The sequence below is a fragment of the Mchenga conophoros genome, linkage group LG2 (assembly GCF_057382185.1).
Source record: "Mchenga conophoros isolate Kocher_MC1m ecotype Shallow Benthic linkage group LG2, M_conophoros_male_GT1.1, whole genome shotgun sequence".
NCBI lineage: Eukaryota > Metazoa > Chordata > Actinopteri > Cichliformes > Cichlidae > Mchenga > Mchenga conophoros.
The window spans coordinates 37,388,016-37,414,069 of record NC_140527.1 but is presented as its reverse complement, the minus strand read 5'-3'; the positions used below and the strand labels follow the sequence as shown (position 1 = coordinate 37,414,069).

Sequence of the window (26,054 nt, the reverse complement as noted above, 5' to 3'; positions counted from 1 at the left end):
ATTTTGGTAAAACTTTTTACCCAAATAGCGTTTTTTTAACCTTGAAAAATCATAAAGCTTACACAGGAAACCACACAGACTCAGAATTGTTCCGATTGCTGTTATTAACGCATACATACCGACAGCACAGGGTCAAGGTTTCAGGAGGCAGTGTTTTTAGATTGTCTGTGGGAATCCTTTAGCCTGCTATCGATTGTCTGTCTAAGGGAAACTATCTTATTCACGACTTCCTCCCCTGAAACACGTTACAGGTCATTATAATTCATCAGTAATTTCCTCGTTACCCAAGCCAGCCTCATCCACCTACCTAGCACACACACACACACACACACGCACCACCACTCACTTTGAGGATTTCTCCTTACCAATAAACCCATTAATAATGCACATATAGTCAATAGACATACCAGGGTTGTATTTTCTACTTTCTGCAATTTTCCATTTGACTTGTCTCTCTTTACTTCCCTCGCCTCATCCTCGCGGTGCTTTTTCTGTGATTTTGAAAGGAAATATTAAGGTGCAAATATTCACCTCAAATTGCAGTTACGCTGCTTAGACTAAACATGCATCTTAGAGTTGAGTTACATATCTGATGATGACACTTTTTTTTAGGTAAAATATTTAGTTTCTCCTGAGTTTTTCTCTTGATTTTGTTTTGTTTTCGTTGTTTTGTCTGCTCCACAGGTTGCCTGCATGCAGCTGATCAATGCCCTGGTCACCTCCCCTGACGACCTGGACTTCAGGATACATTTGCGCAACGAGTTTTTAAGATGCGGCCTAAAGAAGATCCTTCCTGTGAGTTAGCAATCTCCAGAGAACACATTGTTTACATGCGTGTCATAAACATAATTTTGCATCGTTATTGCCAATCCTCCCACGACAACTTAGCTCGCTCTTATTATAATTACTGAAAGCAAGATTTCCTTTTCATCACAACCCAAATAGCTTTTCGTGCACTTTAAACTTCCAAATAATTGGGATGTGAATGTTTTATGTAATTGTGGTCAGGCAGCATTCAGGCATTCAAACCAAATTATTGAGATGTTAAACTGAGTTATTTTCATTACACACATACTAGAGGGATACATTTTATTGTTTTCATTTAATTAGTAGTAGTAGAAGCTTGTGCCAAGTATTATGCACTGCTAGCACCTCATCACGCAGGCATCATTATCGGCAACCTTACGCATCTTCGCATGAGCCGAAAGGCAAACGAGCTCCAACACATCATTCAAACTCTCATTTGTCACAAGTGGGGTGAAGATGTCACAAAGCCAGTTGTTAATAAGTCATCCCAGCTGTGCCTGTTGATTATTACTGTCATTACTTTAATTATCTTCAATTCTGCCCCCTGATATGAAAGAGGCTCAGTGTACAGCCATTCATGAATGCCACGTTTACCGCTTTTAATGCCGACATTCAAACTGACACTCTTTCATCTAATTATGAGTTATGCTCAGGAGTCAGTGTTGCTGTTGGCAGAGAACTAGTCCACTGAAAAAGAAAGAACAATTTGTTTTGTTCTTATAGTCCTTGATGCATGTATTTGGCTCTCCTCCTCTTCTCCTTCCCTCCTTTTTTTTGTGCCATTGTGCACCTCCCTCCGAACCAGCGTTGCTTGCTGAAGACAGATGGTGCGCCCAAAAAACGGTGCAGGGTGATTGATACCTGCAGAAATTGGGTTACATTTGGCCCTGTCTCCATCTGTAAATTCCACTGCCAGTGATTCATAGAGAACTTGTAAAGAGCACCTCTGTAGCCCCTTGTGGCTGGAACAGGTGTGCAGGAATTGGTACTGTCTGGAATACTTAGTGAGATTTCACAGCATCTCAGTTCCCAGTTTTCTGTACACCTGGAAGAGGGAGATGAAATTTTGGTGTTAGTTTTTTTTCTCTTATTATTATTATTATTTTTTAGAATAAATTAAGTTATAAATACCATAAAGTGGAAGCCTGTGAAAATTGAAAAGTAAAATTTTCACAAACCCATACATGCTAATGCGTCTGCAACATAATAATCTGCAGTACAGGATGACCTTTGGTAAAACTTAATCTAAACTATATACTGTATGTCTAACTCACTGCAGGAGCTAAAAGAGACAGAAGAGCTGGACATCCAGCTGAGGGTGTTCAATGAGAACAAGGAGGAGGACTCGATCGAACTCTCACATCGCCTGGATGACATCCGCGCAGAGATGGAATATCCTTTTGTCCTCCCTCTGTGAGAATATACAGATTCTGCAGAACTAGCAGTGAGAGATGAGTGTATATCGTGGGTTTGGTTAAGCTTCATAGGCTGAAGCCCCCTCATGGCTTTGTTCATTAGAGAAGGATTCGAGGAGCTTGAGCACATTATCCAGCTTCATCTCTGGCCAGGTATACTAGGTAAATAACCTCGTAATCTTAACCTCCAACCTCTCTTTTTTTTATTAGCTCTTCTCCTCTTCACTTCACTTTTTGTCTTTTGTCTGTTATCATTGGTCAGACTCTAGTAAGACTCCTGAGGGAGATATCGAATAGGAATACTCTTTCCCTTTCTTACCATTTAACATTTACAGTAGACAATTAAAATTTCCCATGAAGTGATATTGTCCTAAATGGTAACATATCATATTTTTTTCTGTTTAAGTAACAGTCTGCTCTCGTTTCCCTGCTCCAATTTAGAAAGGTGAATTTTGACCTCTAGCTCTCTGTGGATGTCCATTTAACTCCAAACACTCACAGTAGAAGTTAATAAGGTGATATGTAATTTAGTCCCAAGTTGGAAACTTCTTCAAGCACCCCAGACAAGAACCTTTTAATAATTCACAAATCTTCTCTAAGGCTATGTATGAATAGCTGACATTGTTATGCAGATGTTCATTCCCACAGCCTTTTTCTTCCACCAAATCCCACAGTCCTAGTACATGCACAAAGTGCTACTGTGAGTGACAGCTGCTGTTGACACATGTAGGTTAGGGGAGGAGGTAATGTGTGTGTATGTGGAGAGACGATATAGGGGGAAAAAGTGCGCCGAGATTAATGATGTGCTTGAGCAGGTTCACAAATGAGAAGGTCCAATGTTTGTTTCGAAGGACAATTTGGTATTGATCTGTTAGGTATGAGCATAATCTCAACGCCCAGGGCTACCCTTTGTCTCTTTGCCTGCATGCGGACACATTCTTATATATGTACAGACAGGTAGTACCTCTGTTACCTGAAGACTGTATATGTGTCTTGCAGCAGTTTCATGAATATTAACCTGAAAGGCCTGTCTCCTCTGTGTCCGACCCAGGTCCAGGTGCCGAGGAGGTGACTCCAGGCCACTAATAAATATTAATGATCTGTGGAATGGTGATTGATTGACCCCAACACAGACTGGCCTACATCACACTTGACTGCCACTCATGTTTATTCATTATTTGGAGAGATAGTGTAAAGAGAGACAGAGAGTAAGAAAGTGAGCGTAGAGGAGGTGCCAATGAATAGATTGGCATTTTACATTAGGTTTATGTCTGCAGTTTAGTGATAGATGAAGCTAGTTGGATACTTTCCCAGTGTGAGCTCTTTCTCATGTCCTCTCAAATGCTGCTGTGGTGAGGCTATAATTGAATCTCACAGGCCTGGTAATTCTCCCAGGCTTCAAACTCCACTAATGCAAGGAAGGCAAAATGATACTTTAGAGAAGCCTGTATTCCCATCCCTGCTTCTCTAAAAATTTGATATGGGATAAGAGTTTAATTACAGACATTGTTGAAATTAATAGCAATTAATCGGACTGTCAAACAGTGTTTAAAAGAATTGATCTGCTCCAGTTGCAGTGCGTGCAGATCGTTTTGTATGGGTGACAGCAAGCCGGGCCATATAAAGATCGTAGTTCAGTTTCTGCACATTCATTTAACGGATATTTTCTGTACCGAAAGCAGGATGGAGGGAAATTACGACATATGGTGCCAACATGCTGCAAATTTAACGCGATTGCTTTGTAGTTACTGCGTTTCTCTTTGTAAATATTTTAACATACATTGTCAAGATCTGCACTTCGTGTTAGGATGGCAATCAGGTTTTTATCTCTGCAAGCTTGACAGTGCAGTCTCCTTAATCTACTTTTTTTCTGCACATTTCTGAGAGGCTTATTCCACTTTTTATTTTCAGAGAAGATGAGTGCCCATTGGGAAATCGTCTTTTTTCAAGCAAACAAATCAGACAGACTCCAGATCACTCATTTTCTGTATTTATTTAATTGTTAGAGTTACGCTTTAAGGAGGTTATGAGAACAGCACAAATATTTTACTGCATTAAATACGACATCAAAATTGAAACGTTTTTCTCTCAGTAACTTTTTTTTAATTCATCACTTACAATTACATATTTACACATGAAGAATAAAATGTAGGCTAGTTCAGTTTTATGTCTGTTTTCAATGCCAAAGCCATCACTACCTCCCCCTGGGAAATGCAAACATAAGATGTAATCAGTAACTTTTGGAAATCAAATAAGATCAGTTTTTACTCCTCCTACATGTCAGTTTCAATTTCAGTTTTGAGACTCAACTGTACTTTTGCCCTACGAATAATCTGATGCTCATCATTCTTAGCTTAAAAATTCAAGCCAGTTTTTCTCTTATTAATTTTCCATCTCTTGAAAAGTCTGGAATAAAAGGGATACCAGAGGGGAGCATTTTTCATTCCTGATCCCTTTCCACAAGTTAGCTGTTTACACTGCTTTAGCTCTCTCTCGAGAGAGGACGGATAAGAGGAATCGCATCTCTGTTTGCTTCTGCGCACAGAGTCCTTGTAAGAAAAGCTGGCAGAGATAAATAACTATAATGAGAAGGAGTAAGAAGTAATGAAAATCTAAATGTTTATTGCAGTTGAATGATCCTGAATAATAAGGAGTTCAGGTTGGGGGGGGGGGGTTTCCAAAGAAGTTAGCCATATCTGCAATAACATGTCAATAACTAAAGTTGCTTGTCCTTAACCTTACTCTTGCACTGATATGAATGAGGTGTACCATCTCCTGTCCAATATGGTGAAAGACACTGCCTCAGAGACCTACTTCCTGTCAATCCTTCAGCACCTATTGCTCATCAGAAATGACTATTACATCAGGTAAGTTGTGTTTGTGTTTTTTTACCTACCACTAACTTTGTATTGACCGATGACCTTGTGGTGCTCTCTGTAAGTTTTAGATTTAGTTTCCAGGTTGTCTGCATTTTTTTAAATTTGGTGCTGAGATTCACTTGAACTCAAGCAAGTACTGATTAGATTTTGGGGGGTGGAGGTAAAGGTCTGATATCATTTCGTCCAATTCATGTCAGTGTTGATTCCTCAGGAACAGCTGGGCCTAATTTTATGAAATCTAAGACAGCTCTAACCCAGGAAATCAAACGCCAACTTACTGTACATTAAGTTTTACATGAATGTAGAATGGGATAAAGTGACGAAGCGGTGACATTTTCTATCCAAAAGGTCCAAAGTCGACTTCACTTTGACATAATGTGGAAAATGAGGGAACATTTTCAACACCATAGATATTTCATTCTTGGCAGGTTGCTAAATTCTTAACATTGCCCTTGTATTATATTTCTTCAAAGTCTTCACTACATAAATTATAAATCTATACAGGTATGGTTGTAAACTGCAACTTAACTGGTTAGCAGAGGCGGTAGTTTTAATTTAATTGATTTTAACCTGTGGGGGTTGCTTTTTATTTTACCTTTGAAGAGGAAAAATATCAGTAGCCGGGAAGGTCGACACTCTTCTAAATAGAGTGATTCTGGTGATTTCGCTGCTGTGTCAGATCTTTTTGCAGAAATAAGACTTAAAAAAGAGAGTTCAAAGATGAAGGAAAGCTGTGAGGAGGACGATGAATTTACCATAGACAAGTTGCTGTTCCCCTCGAGTTATGAATTATGTATTCCTCATCTATTCGGAGGAAGTGAGAAATAGAATTCGCATTAACCATCCAGTATCACTATGTCCACCTCAGCTCGAGTGCCCACAGTGTAAGCCAGCAGTAAAGAGAGATCAGTACCAAAACTCGTAAAAATCGGACGGCCTTTTTAAAGATATGTTTTGGAATATTTCTTTCTTCTTGAGCTTGCATAACAAAAGCAAGGAAAATCTCATACCCAAACATTATCACCCGAAATGCATTATGACTGAGGCCTTTTTATTCCTCGTACATCACTGCTGTGCACTTAGGATGATGGAGGACACAGTGTTACACTGCATGCAGCTATTTCCAATAGATACTATCGGCTATTTTTTGGCCTTTGCCCTAAGAGTTGTCAGCTTTTAGGGTTGTGGTTAAAATGTGTGGCTATACCATTTCCACAACATGAAGCTAAAACAAAGTGGGAGGCCAGTAAATGGTTGGGTTTAACTGGGATTATTTACTGGTGGAAGTCTTTTAAAGGTAGCTTTCACATGAATAAACTTGTAGTTGTATTTTTCTGTACAAAGTAAGACATTACATTTCTTTGTCATTGTATTAATTTGAATTACCGCTACACTTGGCTCCTTAATTCTCCTTTCAAATAATAACATTAAATGAGCGTTCATTAAATATTATAATTAGTCTTCTAATAATAAGACCTTCTATAATGGGCAGCTGCTCTGTCTACTGTAATTCCTTCTAACACAACACTAGTTGTTTTTCTCCCCTCTGGGGTTTTGGTGTATTTTTGATAATTAATCTCTTCCTGAAAGCCTAATGAATGGGAGCACATCAAACCCACCCAGTAAATATAGAGCAGATCTGCTCTTTTGGAGCCTGGTGATATGGGGATTACACTGGCTATGTGGAGCAGAGCTGGATCAAGTGGCTGGGGCTGTGCTGAACTGCAAGCTATCACTGGAAGAAATGAAGGTGCCAAAGTAAAAGAAGAGGTGGGGAACGATGCAGGGGACATATGCTTGCTTCTGGAGCCCAGCCCTGCCCACTGTGGAGGGGCCTGACAGTTCTGGGTCACTCTCTCCGTCTGCAGTTATCTCCACCCAGCCCCTATCTGCCTGGTGGTGGCGGAGGATGGAGGACGGAGGGAAAATAGGGCGGCTTATTGAGATAATAATGTGGTGTACATTGGTGACAGTTGTAAGCCGAGTGCCATAGTGCTTAAGCCATGCAGGGCGATGTGTGAGCTTTCACTCGCTTGTTCCAGTCATGAGTGGGCGAATCCACCAGGCTTAATGTATGGCATTTCATGCTTTCAAAACAGAGCACCTAAATGCTGATTTATTCTTATTTGCTTTGGCTCAGAATTTTGTGGCTTTTCATTTTCCTGCTCATAACATGATATGGTCTGTCCACCCACAAGGTATCATCAGAACATAGCCTTTGAATTTTTGTGCGGAGTTAAAGCCCCGAAGAAAAAAACAAAACAAAAGTTTTCTGCATTTAATGTTTGATAACAAAGTGTGTTCCTTTTTGCTCAGATACATACTTGAATGATGTACTTTTTTATCTTTTCAGACAAATGACCTGACAGCAGACACATTATTCACGGTTCTGCCTGCTAACATAATTATTTATTTTTCGTGACATTAATGCTCTTTCATTGTAGTGCTCTGGTACAGAGCCATTCAGGTGGGCAGTCTTTGATCAGACTTTGAGTGTCTTGTTTAGATCAAAAATGGAATAAAATGTCAGGATTTTTGGCAGCTTGGATTTTCATTTTTAGGAAGCTATAAATGAACTAATAATGAATTAATATTAGCCACATACAGGTTTACAGATTTTCCAGTGTTGGCTTTGTCATCTTCTTGTTGTAAAATTATACACCCAAATGGTTGCTCGCAAATACACATTTATATTTTCTAAATAACAATAGAATTAATCTACATGAAATTAGTATTATTTGCCATTGAAAGCCTCTCTGGACTGGTGTACCATGTAATTGTTCCTTTTAACAGAGGGACATAGCTTTTGCTCACTGCACCCACTAAAAATATGTTTATTTAAAAGAGATGAAAGGAGTTCATGTAATTATTGAACCACTGGGTTGTTTATCCTGTTTGTCCAATTGATAATGCTATATTCCACCAATTAATTGTATAATAACCGTTATTGCCCAATAAAAAATAAATAAATAGCATTGACAGGATTAGTCGGTCCTATCTGTGTGCACCTGTAAAAAGGATACTTTGTATTTATTCATTTATATTTAAAATAATTGAAAAATCCATAATTTAGGTTTAATTTGATGAACATCATTAAGTGTCAGTTTTTCACATTTAATGGTTTTCTGGTCAATGTCTTGCTTAGAAAATAATTATCTCTTGCTTAAACTGCCATTGTATTTGCTAAATGTCACTTGCAATTAAAGCTGATAATGGTACAGAGAAAAGGTCACATACCAGCCTGTGTGCTAGAGTCGGACTCTCGGGCCGATTCGCACAACCTTCTTGAAAACACCAAGCACTCTGTCACACTCCTAACTGGCTGACATGTTTTTCTATTCATTGTGCTTTCAATTACTCACATTACACTGATTAGATTTACATTTCAGTTTTTATGGTTTCTCTAATTGGCAAAGATGATTGCAAATTATGCAAGAGGGCAAGCATGGCCTCGGCTACTGTCAGTCACCTTGAAATTGAAAGGCTAACACATACTTGGGTTCTGTGTACCCATTAATCTGCTAATTCCATGTAAGGGTTGATCAAATTTAATAGGGTGCCTATTTTGTCCAGCAGCACCCTTTTTGACATGGCATTTTGTGACCTCTGGGTTGGATAACAGACTCATTTGTGGTTAATTAGCCTTGTGGAGTTTGCGTCACTCATATCTTTCTGTGGTTTGTCTAATTGTTCTACTGTGTTTCGTGACTCTTCAGGCCTCAGTACTACAAGGTGATAGAAGAGTGTGTGTCTCAGGTGGTCCTCCATCGCAGCGGGATGGACCCGGAGTTTGTCTATAATAAAAGATTGGATGTGGACTTCACCCACATGATTGGTAACTAGAGAATTGTTTCATAATCATTTGTTACTTGCTAATTACACATACTGTAAGACGGCACAGCGATGCAGTGGTTTGAACTGTGCCTGTTATGATATGATGTGTGTTGACAAACAAAATCTAAATGTTAATATGTGAATAAAAAGTCACCTTTGCTTAAGGTAAAACAAGTACCTTAAGTAAAGGTGACTTTTTTTTAGATCCTGTGCTTCAGGAGTTATATTAGGAGTTATATTCATTATTCTCCCAGAGCCTTCGTCTAACATCTCCAGTGACTTGTCATAAGATAAGAGGGTCATTTAATTATTAGTTAACTGAATCCAGTTAATTCAGGAAGAAAAAGCCCTGTTAGACTTTAAAAAAATCTTGCTTGTAGTCTTCCAGTGAAAACATCTATTTGCACTGTGTTACTAATGGGTATCTTTTTAAACAGAGAAATAAATAACACCACCATGTGTCTCTCAGTTGTGTCACCAACAGTTCTGCAACTTGCCAACAAAGGGTCATTAAAAGTTTCTAAACCTATGCACAGAGGATCGGTGCAGTATTAAAGACGTTTTTTTTCCTTCTCACTTCACTTGGATTTAATCAAGTAATTTTAAAAAGAAACAAAAAATCTGTTTTTCTTTTCACATCTTCATTTAGTTTTTGAAAGGTGTCTATTCACTTGTGTTTTTATCCACATTCACCACAGGTTTTTCATTGTCTAAATGAAAAAAGTGTAGCTAAATATGTGATTTAGCAAATATTAACGCCTAGAATTTGCACTTTTGCTACCTACAGGGCAGATGTAAAATGTGGGATTTGTAAAGGCAAAGCTAACAAAATAAAATAAAAGATAGAGACGTCTGATTTGATCCATATTTATATACTCTGATTTCTTTCTTTTTGTTTCAAGGCACATACCCTTAGGCAACAGATAGCTAACAGTCGGTGGTGGTGTTCTTGTTACAATAAAACACTGATGTTAATAAAGAAGTGGAATAGATGAAGGGGTGAGAGATAAGTACATTTGCTAATCAGAACCAAGAGTTGCACAAGGTGCTTAAATGTTAATACAATTTTAATGAAATCTAAAAAAAATAATATTATGTTATCGCTGGCTGATAATGCTACATTAAATGAAATGAAATTAAAAATTCAGTGATTGATGCGATCTCCCAGACCTAACAGTTGTTCCAAGATTTAAAAAAACAAAGAAAAAACAATCCCCAGCTTTTATGCACTTTTAAAACAATATGCGACTGTAAATCTCAGGAGCCTGTAAGGCACACCCACAGATGCATTTGAATTATCTTTTGACCATGGCCAACTTCTCTTGCAGATCAGCTTGTGGATAAAGCCAAAGTTGAAGAGAGTGAGCAGAAGGCAACAGAGTTCTCCAAAAAGGTGAGACATTAATCACTCCAGCAGCGCCCCTCGGTTGGTCAGCTCCCATCAGGAAAGTTTTTTCTTCCTCCGAGCTCCCAGACAAGCTATTGATTTTCCATGCCCTGATCAATACCTGGCTGTGACGGTACATGATCCGTATCAGCATTACAAGAATCAATGCAGATGTTCTGATGTATACTTATTTGTGCACAGGGCCAGGGTAGAGTTAAGTTATATGCAGACTCTGATACATGTTTTTAAGCTGATGCTTTATGGGCCTCTTACTGTATTTTAAATTAGTTGTGGTATCATTCAATTACTGGCTTGATTGATGGTTTGTATTTTTGGAGAGAAATAAAATTCAAAACCTTTCTTTCAGCGTCGTACTTTTAGTAATAAATTGTGTTTTATGGAGAAACATTATCACGGGCTGACAACACCCCAGTGGGGGTCCTGGGAATGTTTTTTCCTTAAGAATCATGCCCCACCATCGTACCGGGCACCCTACTGGGACAGTGAAATCATTGTAACGACACGGCATAGTTTCTGCAAAGGTTAGAACCATCAGGATACATGAAAGCCAAGCCTGAACCAAAGACAGAGGACAACAGGGCTCTGGGGACACGGGACCTATGAACAGAAATTGTCCAGAGAGTGTAAGGTGGCGTGTTTTGGTGTCTGTTGACATGCCCTGTGGCCAATCTCTGGAGACACCCTGCTGCTCACCAACCTCTGTGCCCGTGTGTTTACATCTTTGTATATGTGTTCTGCACATAGACATCTTAGTATTTCTTGTTGCAGTTTGATGAAGAGTTCAGTGCACGGCAGGAGGCCCAAGCCGAGTCTCAAAAGAAGGAAGAAAAAATCAAAGAGTTGGAGGGGAAGATCCAAGCCCTGGAGTCCCAGGTAAATCCATTTTTACTCTACAGAACAATGTTGCATTCCCCAGAGATCTTTATAGTGTATCTTTCCCCAAAAAACAAGAAAACAAAGATAGGTGAAGCTCGGTTGTCCAAAACTTTTCTGTTTTTAAAATGAAATGTGCAAATAAATGTGTTTGTCCTAAAATTGTAGCACAGAAAAGTAATGGCGCCACTAAAAGAAAGTTTTGTTTTTATCCGGATACCTTTCCACCCCACTTACAGATGCAAAGCTACTGTAAGTGGGAGTTATCACCCATGCAAGAACATTTGATTTAATAAGGGGTCAATCTCCTTCTTAAGTTGTACTTCTTTATATGGACGAATTGCTCTATTGAAGCTTTTCCTATGAAATTCTATCATCACAGACATCGATTGCATTTCTTTTTCTTGGCCTCCACATCATTTCTTCCCAGGCAAAATCTTCCATTTTGAATGCAGAAAATGACTGCTATTTCCCCCTTAACCCAATTTCAAACACTTTAGTACTACCTTGGGACAAAAAGGCAGTTTGCCTCCCTGCTTAGGGAATTTAATATAAACCAGCATTGAAAGATGGTATAGCTACATCCGTACCAGAGGTTGCTTTTTCTTTCAAACATTCATATCTCGTGGCTTATGTTGGTACTTACCAACTGATAAACTGCATATGTGGTCCAGGAATCACTTTCACAGCTCAGAACCTTTCAGATCTCACGTCAGTCTACAAAAAATACTGTTGTGCAGAATGAACTTCAGCTGGTTTCATAGCCAAAGTTATGTAGCCGTTTTCTCCTTCGGATTCAGTTTGTGTGTAGATCTCACTTCTGTGCTTCATACGCCTACAGGGTGTGTCGCCACTTCTTACCTGCACTTGTAACCTCTGAGGTGTCAAATTGAGCCATAACAAAGGCAACATTAACGCATTACATCTAACCGTTTAATAGAAATGTAGGTGTGTGTGCAGGTGCACAGCCCTGATAAAAAGAATGAGTTTTACATATTTATAATTAACTTTTAACATCCTTAGTAAGTTCTAAAATCATTTTAGTTCAAGCTCAGATGAACAACAATACATTAAATATTGTTATTTATTTAACAAAACTTTAGCCAAATATAACAGAAGCAATGTGTGAAAAACCAAGTGCACCCTTCTAGTTCTGGGAATTAAGAGTTTAAGTAGCAGTCAGGTACTGCTAATCAAATGCACTTGATTAACTGATCGTGTGTGAGCACCTCTTTAAAAGCAATTCGTGACAATTTGCACATCTGGATGGTACAGGTGTGGGCTAATACAATGCAAAGGAGGAAAGATATCAGCAGTGATCTCAGAATAAGCAATTGTTGCTGCTCATCAGTGAGGAAAGGGTCATAAGTACCTGTCCTAATGGTCCCACTGTAGTCCATCATTCCACAGTGGGAAAGAGTATTTGCAAGTGGAAACATTTAGTCTTCCCAGGAGTGGACTTGCCAGCCAATTCACCTACAAGCTACGTATGTCAGACTCTGCAGGCTTCAGTTAACAAGTTAAATGTTAAAGTTCATGTTAGAAAAGGACTGAACAATCATGGCTTGTTTGATAGGGTTGGCTGGATTAAGCCTCTTCTCTCCAAAAACAACATGGCAGCATGGCTTGGGTTAGGAAAGCTGCATATGACCAAACCACAAGGCTTCTGAAACCATCTCCTTTGGATGGATAAAACCAACGTGGGGATAATGCACAGCGCCACATTAGGGAAAACTAAACACAGCACATCACCACAAGCATGTCAACTGTCAAGAACAGTGGAGGAAGGGTGATGATTTTCAGGCAGGCTTGTTTTGCAGAAATAGGACCCTGACAGTTATTGAGTAGACCATGAACTCTTCTGTATACAAATGTATTTTACATTCAAATATGAGGCCATCTGTCCAGCAGCTAAAGCTTGGCTAAAACTAGGACACACAACAGGAAAATGATCCCAAGCACAGCAGCAACAACAAAATGGCTGTTGAAAGAAAAGTATCAAAGTATTGCAATGGCCCAGTCAAGGTCCAGACCTGAACCCGAATGAAAAGATGTGGCAGGACCTTAAGAGAGCTGTGTATAAATGAATGCCTGCGAACATCACACAGTAAATACGAGGATGCGAGAATTCCTCCACAACAGGAACTGATAAAGTCATCCAGAAAACGACTGATTAAAGACATTTGGGAGTTATTGCTGCTAAGAGGAGTTCTACATGCCTTTGAATTATAGGGTTTGCTTTGTTTCTCACACATGACTTCTACATTTTGGCTTAATTTTAATAATAATGAGACAGTTGCTGTTTATTTCAGGTTGTATTTACTTAATTTTAAGACCTTGTAAGGAATATGTAATCCTTTATTATGTCCTGATAAGTCAAAGCTTACCATAGAGAGCGTACTGCAGTAAACATCTGCATACCTTAGTATTTACTAAGTGTCTGATCAATAACAGGACGTGTTTTTACCTGTGACATCTAAAAGGACAAATCTCTTCTGCTCCTGTATCCACTGAGCATCTATAAATCCGTGCTGCTTGTTCATGGGTTTGGTCATATAACAGGTACCTCAAACAGGCTGAATTTGTTTTGGCTTTTCATTGTTCCCAAACTAGTTCATCACTCATCACTCCTTTCCTAAGCACTGCAAGCCCATTTTAATCAGTCCATAATCGCCACCTCCCCTGCTCAGCCTTGTTCTTTCTTTGCCTTGCTCAGTCTTTGTGTACATCAGGTTGTGCTACCTTTACCTGCCCTAATTCCCTCGTTGGAGCTTTTAACAATCTTTTTTCTGCACTATAACACACCTTTCCCTCATCTTCCCACAGCAGGTCTGTGTCTTTTGAAGACTAGCTGGCTATGGTGCATTAACACGTAGCGTACAGCAGAGATGCCCCGGAGAGTCAAACTCTCTCTTTCTCTGTTTGTCTGAATGCTCCTTCAAAGAACAGCTACTGCTGGAGAGCTGCAGAGACATTAACCTCGACAGGGAAACATGTCATTTGTTTGGCACAAATTACCAGAGTGTTGCTGTAAGAACTTTAGATTATTCCCAATTCAGCCTAACGTAACTACGCTATATACCGTATCGTATTTGTAAGAGAAGACTGCACTTGCTATACCTTTTGTCAGAAAATTACAAAAAATACTGGGTCTGTAGTAAGAACTCAAACAACGATGTAATCCTCTCAGACAGATGAGATTCTGTTACTTCAGGAAGACCGGTCTGTAAGAATGTTTTTTTCCTTTTCCGTGTTTGACACGATACTAGTGCCGTAGAAAAGTCATTAACTGTGAGTGCGCAGAGCCTTTAAATCGGTGTGAGGACACGCATTCAGCTTGCCCATCAAAGCAGCTGTGCGATTACTGCCGTTTTACTGAATATGAATGAAGTGGGAGCTAACGCTAACCTTTCATCTCCTACACTGAATTCTTGTCAGATATTAAAACTCACGCATGCCTGAGTTGCTTCTCTTCACCTTGTTTGTGAACCAGCACATTTAATGAGAGTGTTTCTTCAGAAACTTTGGCATTGTAACAAGCAGCCTGTTTGATGTGTCTGTGTGATTATCTCCCAATTGAGTTGAGTGGAAATTCTCCTTGTAAACATTAGGAGAAGGACTTCGAAATCACAACAAAGTGCAATCCATCCACCTTTTCCCCAAACCTTAGCATGGATCCATTCAAGGCAAAAGGGAAGATATTCATTGAATTGGCTCCGGATTTGATGAATAATGTAGCACTGCAGTGGTAGACTGGAAAACTCAGTGCCATCCCATTAATAGGTTTTAACAACCTGGGGATCTTGTAGCTGACCCAGCATGGCCCCGAGAGCAACTGGAGGTGCAGTAGACTACTTTCTCTGCCTTTTACTGCCAAACTGCTGTCTACCTTGACTGATTAAAGAATTCTTCTAAACTGATAATGCCTGCAGAAGTTTCAGTGTAGTAAATATGTGTGCCTTTGCGTTTACCCCAGCATACACAGTTAAATTTAGAATATTCACATCTGTCATACATCATTACATTCTTACACATGCTTTTATTCTAACTATCTGGTTTTCTCAGAAAGCAGGGGAAATGATACCTGCTGAAAATCTTGCTCTTTAAAAGCGCTTTGGGGTCCTTGGGGACTAGTAAAGCGCTATATAAATACAGGCCATTTACCATTTATTTACCATTTAAAACTTAGATATCTCATAGCTTTGAACTTTTAATCCCTGAGGTTGAACTATAAAGTAGCATTTCTCTTTGCTTTGAATATTGCACTTCACTACCATTATACAAAATTCTTTCAAAATAAAAAACTCTTCTTAAGACACGCAGCTGAAAAGTTTCCATCTTCTCTTCCATTACACACATTCAATATTTAGTTTTCTACAGTTCATAGTAAGGAATGTTCTGTGGGAATAACTCCATAAAAACACAAAATTGTTGTTACTTTGGAATATATTCCTATCTTCTTTCTTTTGGCAAAGTTGCCCGGAGTGAAATATCAAAGCAAAATCGGTACATTTCTAAAACAAAGGCTGCGCAGTAAAATCAATGCCCATCACACATCTAAGAGTTCTGGGTTGAAATCTATTTTGTGATGCCAGAATGAGAAAAAATTGAAATAGAATTAGGTTTTTGAAGGTACACCAACTGTCAGTGATGCTGCGCCTTGTTCCTTTCATGCAGTCATTGCTCCGCGCCGGCGTTCTTTTGAAGAAAGATTAGATGTTGTTTTCAGTGTAAAAGTACAGTACACTCTACTTTGCCTTTTGCACATCAAATAGCTTGTTCAGACAAAATGGGAATATAACACTGTACTGCCATTGTCATTAACTGTGTGAAGGACGTCCTTGTTGTTTCTCTGGCTTGATTGTGTTTGGCGTGAGTACTGTACCTGCTCTATTGTACTAGTCTTCCTGTTCCCTGTCAATCTAACCCACCCCCATTTGTGCCTCTTTGTTGCCCTCTGTGCCTCTTGTAATGTATGTGTTCCCATGTGTATCTGTGGTGTGTGTATGTGCGTGTGTGTTGTATCTGCACAGTTAACTATTGAAAATGACAAGCTCAAAGAGGCTCAGAGACTCATCAGGGAATCTGAAGCCAAGGTGGGTGTCCCCGTTGCATGTGTGGCCCTTGACATAATCTCACATTTAATCCCCGAAAAATCCAAGTGCGTTTTAATGTCATTGATTTGTGGTGCTTTAAATCTGTTTTTGGATTGTTGGACTGATCTTTTGTCTCATATTTTCTCTCAGCATGCTTGCCCTTTGTATTATATAGCACATATTACATAGAACTTTTGTGAACTTCACAAAAAAAGTTCACAAAAATACTTTTTTTTTTCTTTTGATATAAATGAATTATTGCCTCTTGACTTTACTAATCAGCAACAAATAATGTGCTCTGTATACTGCATGTGTGGAAGAGCGAGAGAATATATCAACTGAACGTTGAGAATCTCTATAGCTGCTTTCAGCCGCACACATTGCTTGCTTGTTTAATGTAATTTTCATAAGTAAACACTTGTGATTGAATTTCTTTATCAGAGATGAGATTGGGCAAAGATTTAATCACATAGCATTCAGAGTTAATTACCTGTCACGCTGACCTCCCCTTTGAGTTCAGAAGAGTATGAATCCATTTGGGTGGGTTAGATTTTGTATTAGATTGGTTGTCTACTTTACACAGAGCTCCAGATGGGCTCTGGTAGAGTAACATCAATAAAAAAAGGATCACTTGCCAGCACAATATATTTTAATAAAATATGCTGCCAAATACACATATTAGATCTGAAGTAAAAGTGAATTTAAATTGTATTTTAGTAAGTAATCATGGTTTTTGCACATATAACATAGACCTCTATTTACTAGTTCACATATATATACTTTGGGTTTGTATATTTTGTATACACTGCATGCAAATCATGTGTGACCTTGATAATTGCAACACAAGAATCACCTTATTTCCTTTAAGGTAAAAGACGTACAAACGTTTATTCGCTGTACAACATTTGTTGTGTTTATTTTGATACCTGAGGAAGAATATGCCGGCGGCAGTGGTTTGGGATCCCAAGAGTTCCATGGAACACTGGGCTTATTATTACAGGGTAGAACAGGGAGGTGGATAGAGAGAGAGATACTCGGAGGGCCCCTCAGTATGGAAACAACGGCACTCTAATTTAGCAGCTAATTTGCTTCCATTCTCTCATATTAATCTTAAAAGAGAAAACGGGCCACAGAGGGTTTGAGATTGACAGACATGTAATCATTGGATGTAGATTTTACTGAGAGGCTCTGGGCAATCTGTGAAAAAAAAACTCCAGGCAGAACACCTTTTTAATTCCGTCTCTAATAAACAATCCGCCAATGCTATTATGTAATGAAACAATATGTAATGTCTTTAAATATGAAGCCAATTGCATTTTAAGCACACAATCAAGTGAGTAGGGGAAATTTAAATAGTACGGAATTGGTTTTAGAAATGAAAAGTGCAAGAGGAAATCCTATTTGGTAAGAGCAGACATCTAATCAGCTCTGAAAATCAAACCCTGTCAGAGCTAGGGTGTACTTACTGTATTTGCATTATTTATTTTTGGTATATATCAAGCAATTACAGATTTTTGGTGTTTTGTTGATTTATTAGGCTGGAATAAAAACTTACAATTTACAAATATAAACTTTATTATTAATTATCTCCAATGAGAGGACGGTTTTCCAAACACATAAGGCCTCCCTCTGCACTTCAGTCCTTCTCGGCTCAGTTATCCACATGCAGCAGGTTCCTTTTGGAGTACCCCTTTATCTTGCAGTAGATCATCAGTAGCAGTCCAAGACAGTTTAGTTGGAGTACATCCAAATATAAGACAAGAGACGTTTTGGGGAGTAGCGGTATTGAGTTGGGAGTTGGGAAGGACTGGGACTAGCTGGTTACCAGCAAGTGAGCTTTCAAAATAAGAACACCTGGAATCTTTCTGTATGAGGCCTCATAGATAATGGTCACAGACTGAAAACCAAGGCATAAAGGATATAGGGTTCGAGACTATGCACAGACTATGCACAGAAAGAAAGGTATAACGATGCAAGACATTTTGTGTGTTAGTAAAACTGTCCAAGAACATGGTAGCTACTAGCTACCGTCATTCTCAAATGAATGAACCACCGACACAGTCTTTCTAGGTCTGACAGCCCAGCCAAGCTGATTAATCGTGGATAAATTGTTGTTGTTAGACATGTAACTTAGAACTTTGTGGTTGCTGTTGAGATCCATCTTTTGGAGACATTCTGTTCCCCAACATCTTTTACAGGGCAATCACTGGTACAGCACTCCACCAATCAGGCATTTATGGAAGAGCGGCCAGATGGATGCTAAAAGGCACATGACAGTCCACTGGAAGTTTGCCACTACCTGAATAATTATCACAAAATGAGAAGCAAATGCTCTGCTAAAGCTAAACACAAATTTAACTATAGCTGCATTTAACTATAATAGTGCAACTCTAGAGAGACATGAACATTGCTGTTCTTTGACACCCCCTATCATACCTAGTTGTGCCTGAGCATTATTGCCATAGAGAAAAGGAGAAACTCTAAAAAGCTCAAAGACTTAAGGTTCTTATTTCTGCCACCAGAATGTTAACCAAATTCTAACTGAAGAATCTGCAAATGGAATATTTATATATTTGAAACATAATCTATAAAAGACAACTGTTGTTACTTTGTTGCTGAAATATTGTCTAGTATTGATTGATGAGAGAAAAATCCATTATAAAATTAGGCTGAAACATACCAGTGTAGAAATGTAGACATCATAAAAGGAGCCTGAAAATGCTTTGAAGGAATGACATATATGGAGTGGCGTGCAAAGGAAACGATCCTTACAGGGCTGATAGCAAAAGTTAACTTCGCTAATTTCCAGAGATATGCCAGTTAGACATAAGAAAATTCACAGACCTTTATATGTCTAGTGAATTTGCTCCCACTTGACATTATAATTCTTGACTTTAGTGGCAAGTTTCAAGGATATAAAACGGATGCATTCCATTAAAGGAGGTAGATGTGGCTGAGTTTGTAGAGCAGGTAATCAGTAAAAGCAAGATTAGTGGTTTGCACACATAGGACACGGAGGCCTCTTTACTGTCCTTGTAGCTTTTTGTATTAGGAACATCAGTTTCAATCAAATCAAAGGGAGTTTACATGCATATGTGGGCCATTGTTGACATCTGTGTTCTGTATTTGCAGATTGCTACAGGCCTTACTGCAACTGGAGCACCACCTCCACCACTTCCAGGAGGTGCTGGAGTTCCACCACCACCTCCACCTCCTCCTCCCCCACCTGGTGGTGTTCCTCCACCTCCTCCACCTCCTCCACCTGTCCCTGGCCATGCTGGCATTCCGCCACCACCACCTCCTCCACCGCCAGGTGGTGGACCACCCCCTCCCCCGCCACCACCTGGTTTTGGGCCTCCACCCCCGTTTGGAGGCCCACCAGGACCTCCACCACCTCCTGGATTTCCTGTTGTTAAGCTGCCTTATGGACTGGAGCCCAAGAAGACCTACAAGCCTGAAACTGTCATGAAGAGGGTCAACTGGACCAAGGTATAGCAGTCTGAGCAGTCATTGGCTGCAGTAGATAATCTTATGTTCACTTATAGTATTAGTTACTTAACAGTGTACAGATGGTAAATGGCCTGTATTTATATAGCACAAACACACATGCACATTTATATAGCGCTTTACTAGTCCCCAAGGACCCCAAAGCGCTTTACATATCCAGTCATCCACCCATTCACACACACATTCACACACTGGTGCAGATGCAATGTTACACTTCCATTTTTTTTCCATTACCTAATTTGCACATTATTTACAAGCATTTTTTTCAAACAATTTGGACTGGCATTAGAAGCTGATTGATTGTATATTTTGTAGGTAGGTTTGCAGAGTGATAAAGTGTAAAGTTGAAGGTTCAAACTAAAAGAAACCTCTCTTTAAATCTGTTTCTAATCTAGTCAAACATTCGTTCAGCCATAGGCCAAAGTGCTCCATACTCAGCACCCATTTCAAAGGATTTAACAGTAAACAGTTTTCACTCAAATGTCCTTGGATTTGCACATTCTTAGCATAATTGAATGGAGACTTTGTTGTGTAATTTTCCATCACATTTGAATATAATTTCAATAGGACATTCTCTTGATTTGCATTGTATTTTGCCATAGATAATTTATCCGTTGCCCCAGGAGTTCTCAGGATTATTTTAATGGTTCTTTACTGATACTTATGTGACCTTGTGTTTTATTCTGAAATTACTGACTGCAAACAAAATATCAGACTAGTTTACTTCACATAATGCTAGAAGTGCAATGATTTTGTAGAATCAAGCCACTTAAAAAATAATTATGAAGGCTGTCGACAGTATCTATCCGTGTGCTTATTATTTTACAGTGCTTAAACAGGTCATGCACATTTTTCTGTCTTATCCCAATTATTTATCCAACCACATGCCACCAAAGGCATAAAGCGACAATGTGAAAATGCAAGTCAACAGTGATTGCACTGCACTAAAAAGCACTGAGGTGGTGTTCTGGGTTTGAATTATTGGTCACCTTAAGAATTCTTTAAAATGGCAAATATGCTAATGTTTGACTCTGTGTAGGAGGTTCCTGAACGGTAAGTAAGATTAATAATAATGGGATGTCATACCCATTGTGTAAACAGTCGGGGAAACAGCAGTTTGTTTCTTAATAGAAGGCATTCCTGTGTGTTTGTTTTTGCCTTGATATTTTAAATGTGATTAGTCATTTTCCTGTGAAATATCTATGTGGTTCAGTTGTGTTATATGACTTGTGTGCATGCGGTGTAGCACAAATGACCGTTGTCTCTGAAGTGTACAGAAACAGGTTAATGTGCAGCAGCATTAACCTTGCCTCCACAGGAAATGTAGTTTTGTGATGCAAATGAAATTCATAACCACCTGAGGAAAAACAATCTGTGTCTCTTGTGTCGATTAAGTGGGACATGAGTCGTCTGTCTTCGCTGTGTGCAGCAGGCAGAAGTATAGGAGTACTAGGAATGATTTGGTTGTATAAAAAAGAAAGGGGAAGGACATTGTTTCATAATTTCAAACCTTCCCTCTATTAGACGATACATGTCCAACAAAAGTATCGTACAAATGAGAAAATGTGACTCTTATAGTTTTAAGAAGATGTTGAGCAGCTACCATCCATCCATCCATCTTCGTTTACTTATTCGAGTCTGAGGGGCAGAAAATGCCAGTAGAAAATTTATCAGTCAAAGTCCTGTACAGCTCTCACTACTGCTGCACAGGGACTGGATAGAGGACCAGTATCCTGAACCAGTCCAAACAGGATCCCCTAGGCAGACCTTCCCAAAGTGTGGGGCCATTCCGGGGGGGGGGGAACCAAAACTAAACGCTTGGACACTGCTAGCACGGGGCGCCCACAGAAACGCAAAGCAGGAGATGAAGCATCACTGAATATGTTTCCAAACCAACTTCATTCTAAGCCAAAGACTAGAAAATACGGTGAAGCAAATCTTCCCTTTGGCTTCACCTGCACAAGTACCAAGGTAGGTCTCCCTGCAGGATTGGTTTTCCCTTCGTCGGGAGCAGCGCTGGGTTCTCCAAATCACGGACAAACAGGATCCCACGTTCTTGATTTTTACTTTACAAACACTTGTTGTAATGACTAACTACTCCTGACATTTTGGAGATGTTTGCTCTTATACAGTAAAGTTGCAGCGGGATACAAATAACATCAGGCTGATCCTGCCACGATTTGTCTAAATCACGGACAAACATTTTTCTTGTAAAACAAAGGGGGGCCTAGCAAAAAAAGTTTGGGAACCACTGGCCTAAGGAATACGGTTGAATGCCTTCTCCAAGTCCACAAAGCACTTACAGACTTGTTCGGCAAACTCCCACGTAGCCTTGAATGTCCAAAGGAGGATAAAGACCTGGTCCAGCGTTCCAGTACTCATTGTTCGTTTCCATGAGATTCGACTAACAGACAGACTCTTCTCTCCAGCAGCCCACATTTCCATGCGACCCTACAGAGGAACATTAAACAAGAGAATCCCACAACATCTAGAGCCAGAACATAGTCGGGGTGAATTTCATCCATCCCAAGGGACCTGTCATCTAGGAGTTATGAAGTCAGTGGCGTCCCACCCTCACTGTACACAGTATGAGTAGAGCATCACTTTCCCTCCTCAGTTACTGATGGTTTGCCAGAATCCCTTTCAAGCTCTCTCAAGGAGTCTGGTTCTAGACCTTAAGCCATGTGTTGAGATGATACCTACTATATCTACCTGGTATTGCTCAACATCACTCATTAGTTCAGGCTCCTTTCCTACCAGAGAGATGATGGAAGTTTTAAGAGCTAGTTTCAGTAGCTACAGGTTTGACCAGTTTGCCTTGGGCTACGCAACCAGCATAAGCTCCCAATAACATAGCTCCTGGGATCACTTCGACACACAAACACCTTCACCACGATAAGGTGGAGATTCAATGGATGAGTTGTACAGAGCACATTGAGGTAGCTCATATTTAAGCTCAAAATTAAATCATTAAATTGCAGTAAGTGCTTTCTCACAAGCATAAAGATGTAATTTGTGTTTCGCTCTGCTCAGGTCCAACAGGGTAAAGCCAATATTCACTTACAGGCCAAATGTTAAACAAAATATTAGGAAAATGAGAAAAAAAGTTCAGATTCATTCAGTTTTCTTTTAAGCCAATTTAAAATGGTAACACTTTATTTATTTTTTTATATATTCTGTATATATAAAAACATTTTATGCGATTTACCTCAAAATACCTTTGTATTCGGTCTTGAAAAAATATGTGACTAATTCACAAGCTTTTATAGTGTCTTTGGTGCTTTGTTTACCTGCAATTCAGGACCTCACTTAAAAGAGAGATGGACTGTGGTTAGATTGTTTCATGTCATTGCCTTGACTTAATAGCACAAAATAGGAGCAGAAAAAAATTCTAAAGCGCAAGCTGTTTTGTTGTGCTACTTTCATGTAGACGAAACCTTTTAGTTGGTTAGGTATTTGGTTAAGTATTTTTCTGTTGCTTTTATTTCTGTCGGTTTAAAAAAACAAGAAAAAAGAGTGGAGCCTGAAATCTGTGACTTCACAGACTCACACTCTGCATAGTGTATATTGGCAGATATACATGTCCTAACCTATAGTCCTATAGTTGCAATTAAAGTAGTCACTTCTGGAATTTCAATGTTCTTTGATTAGTACTTCCTTTTTATTAATAGAGTTCAAAGGGCCAGGCGTGTCAGTGACTGTCACACAAAAGCCATAGCCACCCTTTGATAAAATTCATGAGATCCCTGTCTGTTTTTCTGCTTTTCATGTTGTGGACAGTCAAATACCAACCCTAAAATTGCTACTATGCTGTGTGTCCCCCCATTGGTCACACGCAATTGTGCAAACTATAAATTGCTTCCACATTCTAAACACTTGGAAAGCTAACATTAAGTCATTTTTAATATTTACATATTTATCCATCCATCCATTCGCTTCCGCTTATCCTTTTCAGGGTCGCGGGGGGCGCTGGAGCCTATCCCAGCTGTCATAGGGCGAGAGGCGGGGTACACCCTGGACAGGTCGCCAGTCTGTCGCAGGGCCAACACACAGGGACAGACAACCATTCACACTCACGTTCACTCGCACATTCACACCTAGTGGCAATTTGGATTATCCAATTAACCTATCCCCACAAGCTGCATGTCTTTGGACAGTGGGAGGAAGCCGGAGTACCCGGAGGGAACCCACGCAAACACGGGGAGAACATGCAAACTCCACACAGAAAGACCTGATGGTGGAATTGAACTCAGGACCTTCTTGCTGTGCAGCAACAGTGCTAACCACCGTGCCACCTTATTTATATTTACATATTTATTTCGGTAAAATTCTTTTTCTTGCTACAATAATTTGTAATTCTTGTGAAACAGCTGTTATACGCATAGGCAATTAAAACAAAACAAACAAACCTATTTTAGGCACATGTGTGTTATGTTTGTATACGTGGGTCGAATAGAAGCAAATAAGAGCACAGAGGTTATCTATCCCGGACACCAAAACAAGCTCATGATTGACTCTGCAACACTGTTATACTTATTACTGTTACTATACAGCATTGGGAGTAATGGACCAGAGCTAGATGGAGATTGGTCTGTGTTGCATGAGTGTTTTACTTAGACGTCTTTCAGTGTGAAATGACTGTGTTTTCGAAGATGGTTATTGGCAGCTTTGCACTGGGTCAAGTGCAAATTCGAGTGTTTGACAAAAAGCCACAGATATGGTCTCATTATAGCACTTAATACAGTGTACAGCGGAAGTAGGCAAATGGTATAGATATTGATGATACACTACTACAGTAATTAGATGTGTTCATGTCTTGATCTTCCTTTACACGCCTCCATTTTCGTCTTTACTAAGCAGCCGTGTGATTCCTACGATGTTGGTTTTTGTGTCTGTTCACTCGGGTAAAGTTTAGCATGGCTAAGTTCATGCGGTTTCTCGTCATATGCAAATATTAATGCATCCCTCACGTTCTCCTGTTGCTGTTTGGTTATTTCTTGTTTGTCACTCAGATGCTAAAGATGCCACTCAAGGGCATGTGTGTGGCCGCACGCAGCAAAAACACTCACAAACTCCATCTCCAGTGAGAAGAACTTTTGAGTGGCAGCTTGGTGGAATGACGGTTTCTGATTGTGGTGATAATGGAATCCTTGTGTCATTGCAGATAGTGCCTCAGGAAATGGCAGAGAATTGCTTCTGGATCAAAGTCAAAGAAGAGAAGTTTGAGAATCCTGACCTATTTGCTCAGCTTTCCCTCTGCTTCTCCTCACAGAGCAAAGGTAAGGAGGCGTCATCTTTCTCCACCCCATCCTTAATTAATCAACAGACATATGCTTCCTTTGGCGTCTTTTCTCACTTAAAACGTAATTGTCTCGACACCACCACCACTGTTTCTGTTTGGTCTCAGTTCAAATCTCTATGCCAGTTATGCATACCAATGCTTGTGTTTCACTGTGTTTATGTGTCTATGAGGAAGTTAAAATGCCAAGTAGCTCCTTTTTGTATTTGTTGTTTGTACCCACTGAGTAGTTTCAGATCAGTGGTTTTTATTTTTGTGTGTGTGGACGTGCACAAACCCGAGCTTGTACATATATGTGTGAATCAAGAGCGGCCATGCTTGGTTTGGTTCTTGCCTTTTCCAGTCCAGTAGACCAATCTTCCATCAGGGAAGACGTGAAGGCTTTGGTGAAAGAAGCTCTGGGAATTTACTTGTCCGGCCAGTTTGTTTCTCAGATACACAACCAGGCTACCTAACTTGCTGATGAACAACACAAGCAGTGCAGCGCAAGTTTGTTTTTATATGGAAGAATATGTGTGTGTATATGTGTGTGAAGGCACTTGATGTATTCCTCCCATGACAATTTGAGTGTTTTCCACTTCTTTGACAGCGAGCGTGTGCATGTGTGTTTGTGTATTTATGTGTGTGCAGCACACCCCTCTAATTCGGGCAACAGTGGGAGGGGAGAAGTCAGAGTCCTGTCAAGCGCAGAACAGTCAAATCGGAGCTCTGTCAGCATGTGTGGACATAACTATACAGAATCCTCCAACTTTTCTCTTATACCCACCATCTGTTTGGACACTAGTCAGCCTGGCAGCAGCTTCTTGCTCCGTCTTTCTCATAGCCTCCAGGTCTACAAACGAGAGTCGTCTCTTTTTTGTACTGCGAAATAAATAGCAATTTTCCCTTGGCTGCCGCAAGGTGATTTACCAGCATAATACAGATGGAAGGAGAATG

General features: G+C 39.7%; 1 protein-coding gene across 5 annotated transcripts in view; it reads left to right on the top strand.

Moving 5' to 3' along the window:
• diaph2 (diaphanous-related formin 2) overlaps positions 1 to 26,054 on the top strand; it is a 378,094-nt gene that overhangs the window by 124,727 nt on the left and 227,313 nt on the right. For 3 of the 5 annotated variants that reach the window (XM_085244737.1, XM_085244766.1, XM_085244752.1), the window contains exons 12-20: positions 685 to 795; positions 2,087 to 2,199; positions 4,973 to 5,089; positions 8,818 to 8,936; positions 10,264 to 10,328; positions 11,112 to 11,216; positions 16,250 to 16,312; positions 19,445 to 19,801; positions 24,984 to 25,098. In XM_085244737.1, coding sequence (XP_085100863.1) covers positions 685 to 795; positions 2,087 to 2,199; positions 4,973 to 5,089; positions 8,818 to 8,936; positions 10,264 to 10,328; positions 11,112 to 11,216; positions 16,250 to 16,312; positions 19,445 to 19,801; positions 24,984 to 25,098 — 1,165 coding nt within the window. The remainder of the gene's footprint in view (positions 1 to 684; positions 796 to 2,086; positions 2,200 to 4,972; positions 5,090 to 8,817; positions 8,937 to 10,263; positions 10,329 to 11,111; positions 11,217 to 16,249; positions 16,313 to 19,444; positions 19,802 to 24,983; positions 25,099 to 26,054) is intronic. The other 2 variants (XM_085244745.1, XM_085244761.1) reach the window with 1 other exon arrangement.